Genomic DNA, 16,725 nt, shown 5'->3' with positions numbered 1-16,725 from the left:
ATTGGTATCTCAATTCTGAATTTGTCACGAACATGTTCCTAACAGACCCATGGAATTTACGGCTTATCAAGAGTATCTGGCTTGTATAAAGATGGAACGAAGGATCACTAATTGTATAAACGGGATATGAATTATAATTGTACAGTTTCATTTTAATGTTTTTGCGATAGTAAGTTTTTTTAATCAATAGGGGATTTAATCAGCGGTTATTTAGCATTTTGGCTAGCCACAAAACCAGGTTCAACCAACCATTTTTTTTCTTAAAATGTCGTGTACCAAGAAAATGGCAGTTGTTATATTATAGTTCGTTTATGTGTGTGTTACATTGTCGTTTGGTCTTTCGTTGCACTTTAGTGTTTCTGTTGTTTCTTTGTTTTCCTCTTATAGTTGGTGTATTGCCCTTGTTTTAAGTGTGTTACCCAGATTTGTTTTCTGTCAATCGATTTATGACTTTTGATCAGCGGTATACTACTGTTGCCTTTCTTTACAATGTAACAGAAAATACATTGAAATTTAAAGTGAAAACAGTATGAATTTACCCTGTAACAAAGCGTTTTATAGCGTTCTAATGTTGAGGAACTTGCATTTTGTTATTGATTAGTTCATTAAAACGTTACTGCGTATTTTTACATCTCACAAAGACACGCAGATCTTTAGCAAAAGTAGCTGACACATCATTTAACTCAACTTAAACCTTGTTTGAAGACTAAACCATTGACCAGAAATAGAAACATTTGTTCCGACATAATTGACCAATTATTAATTAAAAAGTCAAAACTCCTCAAGTTTTCTCTTTTATTCAATTTTATTCGATTGCCTTTAAGATAGTATTAGATGATACATAATTTTTCTATCATTTGATGCAAACATGCACGACTCCATAGATAGTGAGTGCATTGTAGGATAAGAAGGTATTGAAACTTTTCATGATGTTATTAGTGATAGTGTAGATATGCTATTAATAGTAAAACTTTTCAAGAATAAACAAAATGTCTTCTCAATAGCCGTAACCCCCAATACCAAACCAACATGCACATCATCAATAGTCGTAACCCCAAAAGCAAAGTAATAGGCACATCCCCAATGAACGTAACTCCAAGACCAAAACAATGTCCATTTTTTAGATTATTATCAGTGTTTACGTCTCATACAAGTGTATGATTCTTATCGCTGGTTTATTATTTCTATAATTCATGACGCATTGCTTAACAATATGTCAATATCGATCTATTTCAAAAAGAAAATTAAAAGCTCAGGGTAAATGTTGTTATATCATCTATCCTATATAATAGTTTATCATAGATCAGTTTTTAAATTTAAGTGACCTCCCTTTGGACACTTTTTTTTATATAAATATATAACAACTGATGGATTAAGGCAAAAGTAGTATCCTGCTGTTCAATAGTCATACATCGATTGAACTGAAACGAATCCGGGTGACAAACCAAAACTACGGGAAACACGTCAACTATAAGAGAAAATAAAACTGGAACAACATAAAGACTGAACTGCTTAAAAACAATCACCAACATACATAGAAAACGGACAGTTTGATAACAACTGCCATATTCCTGACTCCATATTTCAATGTTCTGATTGACTGGATTGTATTTTTTAATTGCTATAATACGTGACTTCTTTTCCACATACAGGGTAGTCAGTAACACATGTTATACCTTATATATATACCAGGCTATATACTTGAATTGGTTTTTTTTTCATCATATATATTCAGTTCTACACTGAGATAGTACAACATTACATAACAAAATATTGTGCACCATACAGAAATGAGTTTAACTTGGTTATGTAACATGTACCTCTGATGGGTAACAAAACCTGCGCAACTGTTTTCTCATCCCTATTCTATCACTACATTTTAACGTGCAAATGTCTTTCTACGATTGAACACACAAGATTATAAATGCTCGTCACGTAAATCTTAAGGACTCCTTCTCAGGTCACATTACAAATACAATAAACTTGAGAATGGAAATGGAGAATTTGTCACAGAGACAAAAACCCGACCAAAGAAAAGACAACAGCCGAAGACCACCAATGGGTTTTCAATGCAGCGAGAAACTCCCGCACTAGGAGGCGTCCTGCAGCTGGCCTATAAACAAATATGTAAACTAGTTCAGTGATAATGGACGTCATACTAAACTCCTGACTTGGAACAGGCGCAAAAATGTGGCGGGGTTAAATATATTGTTGTATTTGTTATGTATACTTTTTGTTTAAAAAATATGTTAGAAACATCTTTTTGTTCTGAAATTACTATGAAAATTGATATATAGTAAAATATATCTTTTTCTTAACTGATACCTTGTGTCATAAACTATATCCTTTGACAACCATTTTAAAAATAGCTGCCATTAAACAAAAAAAAGTAATGGCTCACATTTTATGAAACTTGATATTCACTTAGGACACATCCTTAACTTGACATGGTGGAAGATCAAATAAATAATAATAAAGAGATGTGGTATGATTGCCTATGAGAAAACAAAACGAAAGGGCTTATGTATTATACTTCATATACATGTTCAGATGCATAGTAAATTGTTGCTGACATGTTGAAGATTAATTTCATTGGATATCAAACCATACTTATTATCTGTTAACAAAACTCTGTTCGTTATCGGTTAATAAGTTAAATAAAATTTTGGAGGATTGCAACACTATTTCATATAGCAGTCCTAAGTATGAAATTGTTCAAATTATTATTGCATATTGTTATGCTAAATTATTTCCCAAAATTGATCGCCCTGAAGATCATAAAAAACATTTTATTAAAATTAAGTATGTCAATAAAGGCTTTGATTTTGTAAATATTGCCGGTATATTTAACGACCATTCTGTTAAAGAACAAATTCCTGGATAATTTGACAATACTGAGCTACCTCTTATTTGTTATATTTACAAGAAATCTACCCGGAAATTTCTGTTTAATTATAGTCAATTGTGTAAAGATGTAAATATCAGTGAAAATATACCTACTTCATGTAATTGCAGTAATTCCGAATATATTTATAGACCCATTTCCCATGTTATAACAGGAGATCTTAACATCGTTCAAGACCGAGAGTTAAAATCATTCCTCAGTAAAGGACATAAATATCGTCCCCCGTCAATTATTAATTGGAATGAGTGTCGTAATATCATCCACGACTCACTCCATACTTACTGTATGAAATGGATAAAACGGGAAAAAGCTGACAAAAAATCTTTGGACTCTTTTTTAAATTCAGTAATGAAGATAGTTGATATACGTATTCAACATTTTAAAGAACATTTTACTATAAACAATAACCACAATAAACCTATTTCTCGTATCAAACATAAACTAAAAGAACTAGCCAAGGAATTTGTTTTTGTCCCGGCAGATAAAGCTGCTAATAATATTATTATTGTTTGACGTAAATTTTATATTGAGGTTCTGAAAAAGGAAATCACCAATTCACCAACATTCCAACTAACTCCATTTTCAGAAAACGAAATCTGTAACAAACATAAACTTTTAGCCACCGCTTTAGAAGCAGAGCCAAATACAATGAAAGTCCCAACTATGTATTGGCTTCCGAAGCTACACAAAACCCCTTACAAATATAGATTTATTTCGTCTTCAAGCCATTGTTCAACTACTAAATTGTCTATTCTTCTTACCAGCACACTTGGTACAATTAAAAACCTGATAATAAATTGTTCAAATAAGGCCTTCGAAAATAGTGGAATAAATTACTTTTGGAGTGTCAAGAACTCGTTGGAAGTACTTGATAAATTGCATGCTTATATTGGTGATTTTGAATCTGTTCAAAGTTTTGATTTTTCTACCCTGTATACCACATTGCCTCACATTCTCATTAAGAAAAAATTCACACACCTAATTAAATAGGCATTCAAAAAATCAGAATGTGAATATATATGTTCAAACTCTTTTAGGTCATTTTTTAGTAGCAATAAACAAAAAAACTATGTTAATTGGACATGCTTTGATACTATATATGCCCTTGAATTTTTACTAGATAACATTTTTGTTCGCTTTGGAGATTCCGTATATCGTCAGATTATCGGAATTCCAATGGGGACTAACTGTGCACCACTTATTGCGGACCTGTTTTTGTATTGTTATGAGTTACAATTTATGACAAAAATAAGCAAAAACCCATCGAAACAACATCTGATAAACAAATTTAATAATACTTTTAGATATTTGGATGATATTTTGGCTCTCAATAATGACGACTTCAGTATGTATATAAATGAAACTTATCCTGTTGAACTTACTTTAAATAAAGCTAATACTAACAATGACCACTGCCCTTTTCTCGATCTTGATATCTATATCACTAATGGAAAGCTGAATACTAAAATTTATGATAAAAGGGATGATTTTTCATTTCCTATCGTTAATTATCCGTTTTTAGATGGTGACGTTCCCTTGTCACCATCTTATGGTGTTTATATATCTCAACTTGTATGATTCGCTCGTGTATGTAACAATGTTTTCGATTTTAACGAGAGAAATTTATGTATTACTGAAAAATTATTACACCAGGGTTTTCGATATCACAAACTAGTCACAACATTTACTAAATTTTATCATCGGTATAAAGACATCATTCGTAAATATAGCTCAACATGCAGACTCTTAATACGTTCAGGTATTTCACATCCAATTTTTTATGGTAATATTCTTTATAAAGCACAAAGGTGTCAGTATTCACCTCAGAAACTTACAAAACCTTTGAATAGACTTATTAAGAAGGGATATAATTACGATACTGTTGTCAAGTCATTAAAGATTGCATATTTTGGCGTTAATATTGAGTCACTGATAAGGTCTTTGCATCGGAACTAAACACATTTATTCTAAAAACAGTTATTGGCATGATACGGGTTATGTTCTTCTCATATATGTTATGATGGTATGATACTAAACCCCTAACGGGAAGGATTGTGCCTGATGTTCATATGATGAAATCATAATCTTTCAGTCAGTTTAATTGAAGTCTGGAGCTGGCATGTCAGTTAACTGCTAGTAGTCTGTTGTTATTTATGTATTATTGTCATTTTGTTTATTTTCTTTGGTTACATCTTCTGACATCAGACTCGGATTTCTCTTGAACTGAATTTTAATGTGCGTATTGTTATGCGTTTACTTTACTACATTGGTTAGAGGTATAGGGGAGGGTTGAGATCTCACAAACATGTTTAACCCCGCCGCATTTTTGCGCCTGTCCCAAGTCAGGAGCCTCTGGACTTTGTTAGTCTTGTATTATTTTAATTTTAGTTTCTTGTGTACAATTTGGAAATTAGTATGGCGTTCATTATCACTGGACTAGTATATATTTGTTTAGGGGCCAGCTGAAGGACGCCTCCGGGTGCGGGAAATTCTTGCTACATTGAAGACCTGTTGGTGACCCTCTGCTGTTGTTTTTTATTTGGTCGGGTTGTTGTCTCTTTGACACATTCCCCATTTCCATTCTCAATTTTATTGTATATGTAATTCTAAAAATGTCTTAGATATAGATTATGTTGTCCTAAATTCTCTCGGACAAACAACTTAATGAATAAATTATTAACAGAGAGAACCTGAATATGAAATCAAATGCTCTAGAATTAAGAAAAAATGCAAACATAAATAAATTCTGATTCAGGAGGATACAATAACAGGTCGTATAATAAAAAAAACCCAAACAGTTCCATCGACAATTACAATAATTTGTAACAAATCTAAATCAGTTGAAATACAAGCATACTGATTCCATGTTCTAAATAGATATATGAAGATGTGGTATGAGTGCCAATGACAAACTTCTCCATCCAAGTCACAATTTGTAAAAGTTAACCATTATATGTCAAAGTACTGTCGAATAAGCTTATTCTAAACAGGTTTAATTGTTAATCAACGCAATTGATAATCTTCTTTCTACATAAGGGGTATATTGATCAAGTGAAAATACAGAAACATAATCTGCTTTTAAAAACATGAAGGACGCCTCCGGGTACGGGAATTTCTCGCTACATTGAAGACCTGTTGGTGACCTTCTGTTGTTGTTTTTTCTATGGTCGGGTTGTTGTCTCTTTGACACATTCCCCATTTCCATTCTCAATTTAACGTAAAACAAAATGACATAGCATAAATAATTTGTACCAAAATGAAACCAATTTATATATATTATATATATACATTATGGGTTTAACTTAATTAACTGTATAAAAAAGAAACATATTTACTGCTACAGTTATTAATTTTAAATCTGCGATTATCTTAATCCTCTATTATTTTTAATATTAGTTAAATACCTTCATTATTACTTCGCTTATAAAAGTCAGATCAATAAGTTATTTTTTTTAAATTTTGGGATACACGACTCGTGTCAGCATGGTCTACAAAAAGAATCAATTTGTTTTCTTAATAGCACTGATGGTATTTACTACTGCAGTTTGTTTTCCGAGTAAGTTATTGTATAATAGATATAAAAAAATGTGGTATGAGTGCCAATGAGACAATTTTTCATCCTTGTCGTAATTTGTAAAAGTTTATCATTATGGGTCAAAGTACTCAAAGTCTTCAACACGGAGCCTTGGTTCACATCGAACAGAATGTTATGAAGAGCTTCATTAATGATCATAAAACAGTTCTCGTTATGTTTAATGAAATAAGGGACCAGCACATATTGATATTAGCCATAGCATACATTTTTTAAATTCTTTTTATGTTAATTTGTTTTAATTACAAACGAATTATAATCAATCTTATATTAGGCAAAGTCAAAGGAAACATATGACCTAGTTTAATGCATTTTTCCTGAAATTCTTTATTCTTATCTTTTCGGCATTAATTTCACAACAACTTTATCTACCGCCCTGATCATAAACCGGATTTTTTCTTCTTCAGAATATAGAAAAGTTAGAGATAACACTGTTGTTAAAACAAGCAATGAATTCAGTGGCGAAAAAGTCATTTATTTGGAAAAGAGATCACTAAACCTAAAAGGAAATAAGTGTAAAAGGAACGAGATTTATAATGCAGTAACGAAACAATGTGAACCTATAGGTTTGTAGTATTATATTTGCAATTAGTTAACCGTTAGTCAATTACTAAAGCATATATATGTTTACATAGCAACGGAACTGTGTTCGACCATTTTTGGTTATAGAAATGGGTCAAATTTGACCGATTAAAAAAATGAGAAACATTATGGTATTTTTATTCAAGATTATTGACTTTTATTTGCTGCCCCACATAGTCTTCTTTACCACTCTAAATATTTTTTTCTCACTTTTTTACAAAGTTATATCCCACATTTTATGTTGCGGACTATTTATCTTTACACTGCAATGTACAAAGTTTTTTTTATTGTCTGTTCATACCAAGACAAGTAATTCATTTCAAAATCCTCCTGCCCTCCTCCATTGAAAATAAAATGGTCGTCCCCTTATGGTCTACGTACCCATTGTAGAAGTTATTGTGGCTATCATCAAATATTCCTGTATCTGTTGTGTTTTCTGTATCGATGAAAAAAAATCATTATTGTTATTACTGAAAATGTTATGGTTGCTCTGTTTGTCCGTTCACATAATGCACAATGGCAGATAAATTACACAATCAATCGTCTTTAAAAGTTACAAAACTGTTTGACTTTGTAATAGTAAATTCATAGTGAAGCGCCTTATTTGATATAACAAATTGTCAATTTTAAACATTAGAGATAAATATAAAATTGAAAGAATGTGATAATGCTGGCATGCAACTATGTTTTTTTCTAATCTTCATTCTCTGTTTTGATAGATCCAGATATAGGAACAGACGGCTGCTGTAATGGTGGAGTCGGTAAAAAGTAAACCGTCCCGATATCTCATTGCATCAGTTTGAAAAATAGTTTAAGGAATTATACAAGATCGAGATTAGCGATAAACGCTCGTTATACCCAGTCAGAAATATGACAGTTGTTATCCATTCGTTTGATGTGTTTGATGTGTTTGAGCTTTTGATTTTGCCATTTGATTAGGGACTTTCCATTATCAATTTTCCTTAGAGTTCAGTATTTTTGCGATTTTACTTTTTACATACAAAAGCAGTACATGATATTGCCCTGTCAAGTCCTGACTGTGTCATATTTAAATATTTATGTTTCAAATCATTATCTGTTCTTATTCTAGTAAATGTGTTAATAAGTCTTTTTATTCTAACTTTCTAGAGTATTAATTGATGTAATAGTGTGATCTATTTTCCAGTAACCTTGTATTTTTTAAGTTAAATAAAGCATTTTTTTAAAATTGTACTTTAAAAGATGTCGTATTGTGTATACTAGTAGTGCTACCCCACTACTTATACTATTGTATCATTTTTTAACAATAATGTTCACATTATATGACCATGAACCTCACTAAAAAGGGGTGTGCACCTTGCACAGAAATTGCTTAGATAGGAATATGAGGAAAAACGACTGCTTACTTATGGCAGTCATTATCACAGAAGGGTTGACCGTTACCATGAGTCTTTGCCTCAACTTACAATCGACATGTTTAGCAGGAACTTCCATTTTTTGAATAAACTGTTAACAAAATTTAGAATTATGGAACTACTTGGGCTTTTCTATCTCAGGAATAGATTACCTTATATAATAAGTTGTATTTGGCGAAACTTTTAGGAATTTGTGGTCCTCAATGCTCTTAAACTTCGTAATTTATTTGGCCTTTAAATTTGTTTTTATTTGAGCGTCACTGATGAGTCTTTTGTAGACGAAACGCGCGTCTGGCGTAAATGTTAGATAGCAGAATAGTCGTCTGATGTGTTAATGAACCGACTTGCTCTATTTTGACCTATTGTATGAGGGTGGATTCGCCTGTCAGTAGTGACACGCTTATCAAGAGACGCTTACAACATCGACGTATCAGATTTCTTAAGACGACGTTTACAATCTTGTTTCGTTCGCTCATTTGAATTGATTTACCAGATTTGAACATCGGTCAAATAATGTTGTCTTTGGTGTATATTACATTTATTATGCACAAAAATACACCAAGATGTCGTTAAATGGAAATTTGATACCCTTTATTTATCAATCTTAATCGATTTATTAATTTTAAACAGCGGTATACTACTGTTGCCTTTATTTATACCCTTTATTTAATGCGTTTCAATAACATATGGTAACATCGCTGAAAGACCCCCTCCTAATTTACTGAAAACTTTCTTTCTGCATTGATAATAAAATCTCGGTGTAGATTAATTACACCTGATATTCCTTTTCTTGTTCCCATTGATATTTTTTTCATTTGTTATGGATTCGAACTGACAGATAACGATTTTTATGAAATAATATGTTATGGCATAGCATATCATAATAGCTTCGATTTACAATGCATTTGTTTGTTCAATTAAATATATAGATACACGTATAATGCATTGATAAGCTAAGTGGCATTATACAAACTGAGAAAAGCAGTACACGATATTGCCCTGTCAAGTCCTGACTGTCTCATATCTAAATATTTATGTTCCAAATCATTATCTGTTCTTTTTCTAGTAAATGTGTTAATAAGTCTTTTTATTCTAACTTTCTAGAGTATTAATTGATGTAATAGTGTGATCTATTTTCCAGTAACCTTGTATTTTTTAAGTTAAATAAAGCATTTTTTTTAAATTGTACATTAAAAGATGTCGTATTGTGTATACTAGTAGTGCTACCCCACTACTTATACTATTGTATCATTTTTTAACAATAATGTTCACATTATATGACCATGAACCTCACTAAAAAGGGGTGTGCACCTTGCACAGAAATTGCTCGGATAGGAATATGAGGAAAAACGACTGCTTACTTATGGCAGTCATTATCACAGAAGGGTTGACCGTTACCATGAGTCTTTGCCTCAACTTACAATCGACATGTTTAGCGGGAACTGCCATTTATGAATAAACTGTTAACAAAATTTTGAATTACTTGGGCTTTTCTACCTCAGGAATAGATTACCTTATATAATAAGTTGTATTTGGCGAAACTTTTAGGAATTTGTGGTCCTCAATGCTCTTAAACTTCGTAATTTATTTGGCCTTTAAATTTGTTTTTATTTGAGCGTCGCTGATGAGACATTTGTAGAAGAAACGCGCGTCTGGCGTAAATGTTAGATAGCAGAATAGTCGTCTGATGTATTAATGAACCGACTTGCTCTATTTTGACCTATTGTATGAGGGTGGATTCGCCTGTCAGTAGTGACACGCTTATCAAGAGACGCTTACAACATCGACGTATCAGATTTCTTAAGACGACGTTTACAATCTTGTTTCGTTCGCTCATTTGAATTGATTTACCAGATTTGAACATCGGTCAAATGATGTTGTCTTTGGTGTATATTACATTTATTATGCACAAAAATACACCAAGATGTCGTTAAATGAAATTTGATACCCTTTATTTATCAATCTTAATCGATTTATTAATTTTAAACAGCGGTATACTACTGTTGCCTTTATTTATACCCTTTATTTAATGCGTTTCAATAACATATGGTAACATCGCTGAAAGACCCCCTCCTAATTTACTGAAAACTTTCTTTCTGCATTGATAATAAAATCTCGGTGTAGATTAATTACACCTGATATTCCTTTTCTTGTTTCCATTGATATTTTTCATTTGTTATTGATTCGAACTGACAGATAACAATTTTTATGAAATAATATGTTATGGCATAGCATATCATAATAGCTACGATTTACAATGCATTTGTTTGTTCAATTAAATATATAGATACACGTATAATGCATTGATAAGCTAAGTAGCATCATACAAACTGAGAGTTATCTCTCGTTACAAGTTAAATAACAACAGAAAATATTTCAAATATAGGTATTATTATGTCATCCATTACACGTACGTAATGACGCTGAAGTATAGCGTAAGTCACCCTTCTAGACATCTCATATAGAAAGGTCTTACTATGGTGAATGGGCTTTTTAAAATTAAAAAAAAAGATAAGAAAATCTACCTCAAATTAATTTTTGTAATTTTATTTTTAAATATAAAATTGACGTTGTTGTCTTGTTTGGTTAATTTTGAAAAGAAGAACATGTGTCAACAAAGAAAAAAAAAGAATAGAAATGGCGTGAACATATATTTATTTGTTTTCAAAGAGTTATAATCTGGCACGAGGTCTGTTTTTGTTTTTATTCAAAATTAAAATTTTCACGATAGATGATTTGAAAATAAAATTCAATACTCTTATGAATGTTTACGTCATAGTCTTCAGGTGAATTACGGGAACTGACATCAAAATGTTATTAAATTCAGAACGTTACCGATTTAATTGGGATTAACAGTTCAACAGTCCATATTCCCCCACAGTTTCTAAAATTCATTTTTCTTTTCTTTACAAAGGTAATAAAAAATCAAGGGAAGTATAAACACTTATAAGTGTGAAATTTGTTATTCAAAAGTCTATAAATGGCATTAAGGTGTTACTGGGGGTCAATTTGAATTTAACCAAATAAATACATAATATTTAGTTTACACGTTAATGTTACTTTATCCCTTGAAATAAGTAATCATTTATACGTCAGCAAATAAAATGTAAATAAAAATATCTATTTTCTATTACTTTAACTCATTATATGTTAAATGGTCAAATACTATATAAATTGAAATTAATTACTCTTAAACAGGACATTAAACCAAATACCGTCAATACTTGAAGATGTTTTATTTCGGAAAAGGTCTGATTTTCATCTTAGTCATCTCTACAACGATGGGTTTTGAAAGTAAGTAAACATTTAACTTGATTTTCATTTTTAAACTTTCAGTTTGTTTTATTTAGTAATAAGAACAGGACTTGTGGTCTGGTTGGCAGTTAGTTTTATTGTTTGTCGTTTCCACAATTATTGTGTTAATAGTGTCTCCTAGATTCTCGTTATTTATACTTAGTTAATCTCAGTGATGATGGTTTTTCTTAAAATAAATTGAACCAAACTGACTGCTAAAAGCGATATATCAATTCGATACTATGCTTTTATAACAAAATATGTTTTTTGTATTAATCGGTATTGAACATCATTTTTGTGATATTACTAGTATTGAATCCAGTATACTCCTTAAAAAAAAAAACAATCGGGATTTTTTCCAAATAAAAAGTAAACAAAACATAAAGAAAAATAACAAGAGGTCATGTAATTGTTTTCTAGGAAATATTTAAATTCAATGGAAACAATTATCTTTCCCTTATATTTCTCATTTGACGTCGCGAATTGTGCCATTTACCGTTAGCAACGTTATTGTCTTTTTTGCAACTGTAGGAAAAAGAACTGTAGGAAAAAGAAAAAAATGTTCAAACGTCATATGTTTTTTTCCTGCAAAAAATGACATCTTGTATGATCACTTGGTATAATTAAATATACCTATCATTTAATGTTTAATTTTTGCATTCTTCGATTTAAGAGGTATTAGTGTTTTGATGTAATAAAATACCTAATCTTGGCCCCTTCGTTTTCGATGGTGAATTCGGCGATTTTAAGAGGCCAGCTATTCTATCTTAAGTCTAAATAAACTTTATGTTGATGATATCTTTAAAATATGTAAAGTCCCTTTGATGTGTACATTGCTGCACCATGAGAGCATGATGCGCCCGTCACTTTTTTTTCATAGAAAAAAGATCCATAACCTCTCAATGTCATATCAGAAATTTATGAAAAACTAAAAGGAGGCTATCTGAATAAATATAAACCAGTCACCAAAGCTTCTTGGAAATTTGAAATAGTGTGTGAGTAATGATCAGAAAACTTGAAAATCACCCTTTTTATCGAAAAAAACTCGGAAACGCAAAATCGAAAAAAAAAACAACAAAAAAAAAAAAAACCAAAAAAAAAAACCAAAAAAAAAAAAAACCAGAACAAACAACGTCAAGAGATATAAACAATTTACCAAAGTTTCAATGTTGACGACAGACGAATGAACAGATAGATGGACGGACAACGGTGTACCATAATATGTCCATTATACCGGCGTATATATACGTCACTGTTTGAAAAGTATAAGAGAGCAAAATTATGTAATAGAAATTATTTTATCTTTAAGAATAGTTGACAGTTATAGCATGTTACGATTATCAAAAACATTCATTAACTTGCGGGAACATTCAATACAAAAAAAGTTATGTCTCTTTAAGTTTTAATTTGATTCCAAAACTAACTAAATATTTTACACATTTACTTATGTACAACTATGCGTACAAACTATTTTGTTTAAACATGTAAAGCAGTTATTTTTTTGTTCTTATCTACCAAGCCCGAATTAGTGGTTTTATCAAACGATATTTTGTTTATATATTTACCGGGATGTAGTTGATTAATATGCTTTTACACAATTAAAAAACAATACAAAGAGGTTTTTATACGATTTCATATGATTTTGGCGAGAAACGTGCATGATACATGATGCATTCTTTACTTTTAAATATTCCCCCTAACAAATGCAACATATATGACTGCACGTGCTCTTCATAACAATGTTAAACAAATGAATAGAAAAAAATATATGAAATGGTTGATGTAACTCGTTAATTTATGGTTGTTGGATACAATTGCAAGCTCTTTTTTGTAATTTTTGTTTTCTTCCTCATAACTCTAGTGGAGCATTTTTTTGGAGCAAGAAGCACACCACTGTGAATGAAATTCGCATCAAAACGGTCGTATGATGTTTTGGGATCCTCGTGTCAGCTTTTATAGTCATATCGTGATTCTCGCTAGTAAGATATTCGATAAACAAGAATGGATTAGTATACGCTTAAATATATATAAAATCCATTATAAATTTGGTTGTTTTATAAGAAAAAAAAAATGTTCCCACGTTTTTTAAACGTTAATTAGCTAGATGTATAAATGTTCAGTTGACAGATTTTCATGGATGTCACCAGTATCCGGGCTACCTGGGATTGCCACGATTGCTGTATATATATTCAGGCTGATCCGACTAAATTAGCGTTGAGTGTTGAACGTCTTTAAATGTAATTTCAACATGTACGAATGAAACGTTAAAATTGAGACATGTAACTACTGAGAAAAGGAAAATTGACAATTCGAAAGTTTTCATCATCACATTTAACATATACTGTAGTTTTAAGCCGCCCTTCTGTGCTATTATCACAGAAAAGAACTGAAGCAGATTTTTTTTTACGGTTATATACTAAATTTCAAGTTCACATGGTTCTAAAATAAATAATATTTTTTTCAGAAAGAAAGGAATATGGAATATTGCGAGTCCTGAACAACCTGAATACAATGGAGCGTTCCGATTTGAATCTTCTCGAAACGAGAAGAATAATGAATGCTGCTAAGTGTGCCAAGAAGAATAAAGTGTACAATGCAACTACAGGAAAATGCAAAAGTACGATTTTCTTCTCTGTCAAAATTGTTCCTAGAAAAAGGCACAAAGCTGTTTAGAGATATGCAATTTAATTTAACTTTTATTTATACACTATGATGTATAAAGTTCACTATATATGCAGCATTTTATATAAAAGATAAGATTTAAAATACATTAACATATTCTGTAATAGGAATATAGCGGTTTGTAGAACATTTTTCTAATTACAAAGAATACATCTTTAAAAAAGCATGAATTCACGAACCTTGTTTAATCTACAATAACAAACAACAAGGTTATATATTTTTCGCAAATTTAAAGATATTGCCAATTTAATGTTTATTTTCTTATTTTTTCAATTTTAATTTTATTGTGGAATAGTTATACCTAATTGATTTAACAAATAGTTGGTTTCATGGCCTAAATGTTGTGACACATACATTGTACAATTAACCTATTTCTTTTTAATAGAATGTAGGGATGGCGAAATCTTTCGCAAAGAAACTCTAAGTTGCATAGTAAACGGTAAGTAAAAAATTTAATTAATTAGACTTAAATTGATAGTTATTGAACTTCACTTTTTGTGAAGATGATGATATCTTTTTCATTGAATATTTTGATAATTATTGATCGCATATTTCCACTCGAAATTATGAATACTGATCCAATTATATTTGCATAAAATATTTGGGAATAAAGATCTGATTTGACCTAAACTCATTGATAAAATGATGATTATAAACTTTCCTTCTGAAAACGCGAAAACATCTATAGTGTCATTAGCAACAGCCAACAGCGATTGCATAAAGTGTTAATACACTATCTCAGGGCTTTCTGTTCCAATCATTATCAGATGGCTACCGTTGCTATAATCATGCTTTATCATTCAATCATGGTTTCGGCAGCTTTTGTTCGACCATATTGTTAGTTTCAATCATTCAATCTTATCACCCCTCTGTTTATATATTAACATAATGAGTAATTGTGTTTTTGCCAATGATACAACTAAACAGATGTGTACAGACTGATAAAAGAATAAGTTTGGTATTTTGGGTGTTTACTAGAACTAAATAACTACTAAACATTTCAGGAAAAGAGGGTGTTAAGAATAGAAATAGAGATACGAATTCAAATTATAATTTTTTCATATTCGAAATTATATGGGTAGGCAAGGTACATGTCTTGACATCACTTGAGATACACAAAAAAGAAAAAAGAAAAAAATACGTAATCCGAGGAAAATTAGAACTGAAAGTCCGTTATCAAATGGCAAAATCAAAAGCTCAAACACATCAAACGAATGGATAGCGACTGTCATATTCCTGACTTGGTAAAAGGGGGAATTAAACCTGATTTTATTGTTTTTTTATTCAACAACAGTATTGCTCGCTGTTAACAATTACTCCACCTGATTTTATAGCTTGCTAAACCTCTAACGTTTTTTGACAGTTGCATAAATTCCATTACATTAAAAAAAAAACCATAAGCCTTGAGATTCACTTTCAAAACGCATAATTCGATATCGAAAACTTGAAACTAAACTGCATGCACTGATTATAATTAGACAAATGAAATTGATATTCATTTGTCTAATTATAATCTTCATATATTTTTAATAAATTTGTACCTGGATAGTTATTAAATATCATTACATGATATTTACTATCAATTAGTTCAATTGTAGGATATTTAGCGTATAATGATTGAACACATTGTCTCTGGCCACGAGTTGCAACTGAACGTGATTTCTTTTGATTGATTTCTGGTACATCCAATTTCAACGACAACGCATATCTTATTGAAGTCCTAATCCTTCTAAAACATAATACGAAATGCAATAAAATGACAAGGAATAGTAAAATAGAGCCACTATTGATAGATAAAAACTAATGTGATATATATTAGTATCAATAGAATCTTGTTGGAATAATATCTATGGCCATCGAAGTAAATATATACATGTACTATAAATTCCGTTACGAATTTGTTTATATGCAAATTTGTTTTTGCAGGTATTGGAGGTTTTGGTGGAGCAGGAATTGGGAGAAAATAAGGAATCAGTTTTCAGCATCCTATCTACCATTTTGATTAAAAATAACCAACATTTAAATAAAAAATCCAATAGAAAAACTAATTCCATTTTAAATTATTTAAAAAACCCAAATATATTCGAAGATGCTTTGTTTTACAAGCTTCGAATATAACTTTTAGGGATGTGTTGTTTTTTTCTCTTATAATAATTATACTTCAAATTAGTTATTGTGACATTATATGTGAACATACTGTATGGGTTTTTATCCTCTTATCAGCTATTTTGCTATTTAAATAAACTTTTGCAATATTTGTTAAGCATATTTATCAA

General features: G+C 30.8%; 1 protein-coding gene and 1 long non-coding RNA gene across 2 annotated transcripts; both read left to right on the top strand.

Annotated features, from left to right (window-relative positions):
• The first annotated feature begins 6,335 nt into the window (after positions 1–6,335).
• On the top strand, positions 6,336–8,286 carry LOC139512847 (uncharacterized). Its single transcript, XR_011662350.1, has 3 exons — positions 6,336–6,461; positions 6,905–7,063; positions 7,799–8,286. It is a non-coding gene; the product is annotated as an uncharacterized lncRNA (long non-coding RNA).
• A 3,356-nt stretch (positions 8,287–11,642) lies between these two features.
• LOC139512846 (uncharacterized) lies at positions 11,643–16,712 on the top strand. The gene is made up of 4 exons (XM_071300774.1): positions 11,643–11,767; positions 14,232–14,384; positions 14,835–14,888; positions 16,376–16,712. The coding sequence occupies exons 1-4, from the start codon at positions 11,704–11,706 to the stop codon at positions 16,414–16,416; spliced, it is 312 nt and encodes a 103-aa protein (XP_071156875.1). The 5' UTR covers positions 11,643–11,703; the 3' UTR covers positions 16,417–16,712.
• The last annotated feature ends 13 nt before the right edge of the window (positions 16,713–16,725 follow it).

Source organism: Mytilus edulis, chromosome 2 (genome assembly GCF_963676685.1).
Source record: "Mytilus edulis chromosome 2, xbMytEdul2.2, whole genome shotgun sequence".
NCBI classification, from domain to species: domain Eukaryota; kingdom Metazoa; phylum Mollusca; class Bivalvia; order Mytilida; family Mytilidae; genus Mytilus; species Mytilus edulis.
Note: the sequence above shows the minus strand (reverse complement) of the source record. Positions and strands in the feature narration are given on the sequence as shown.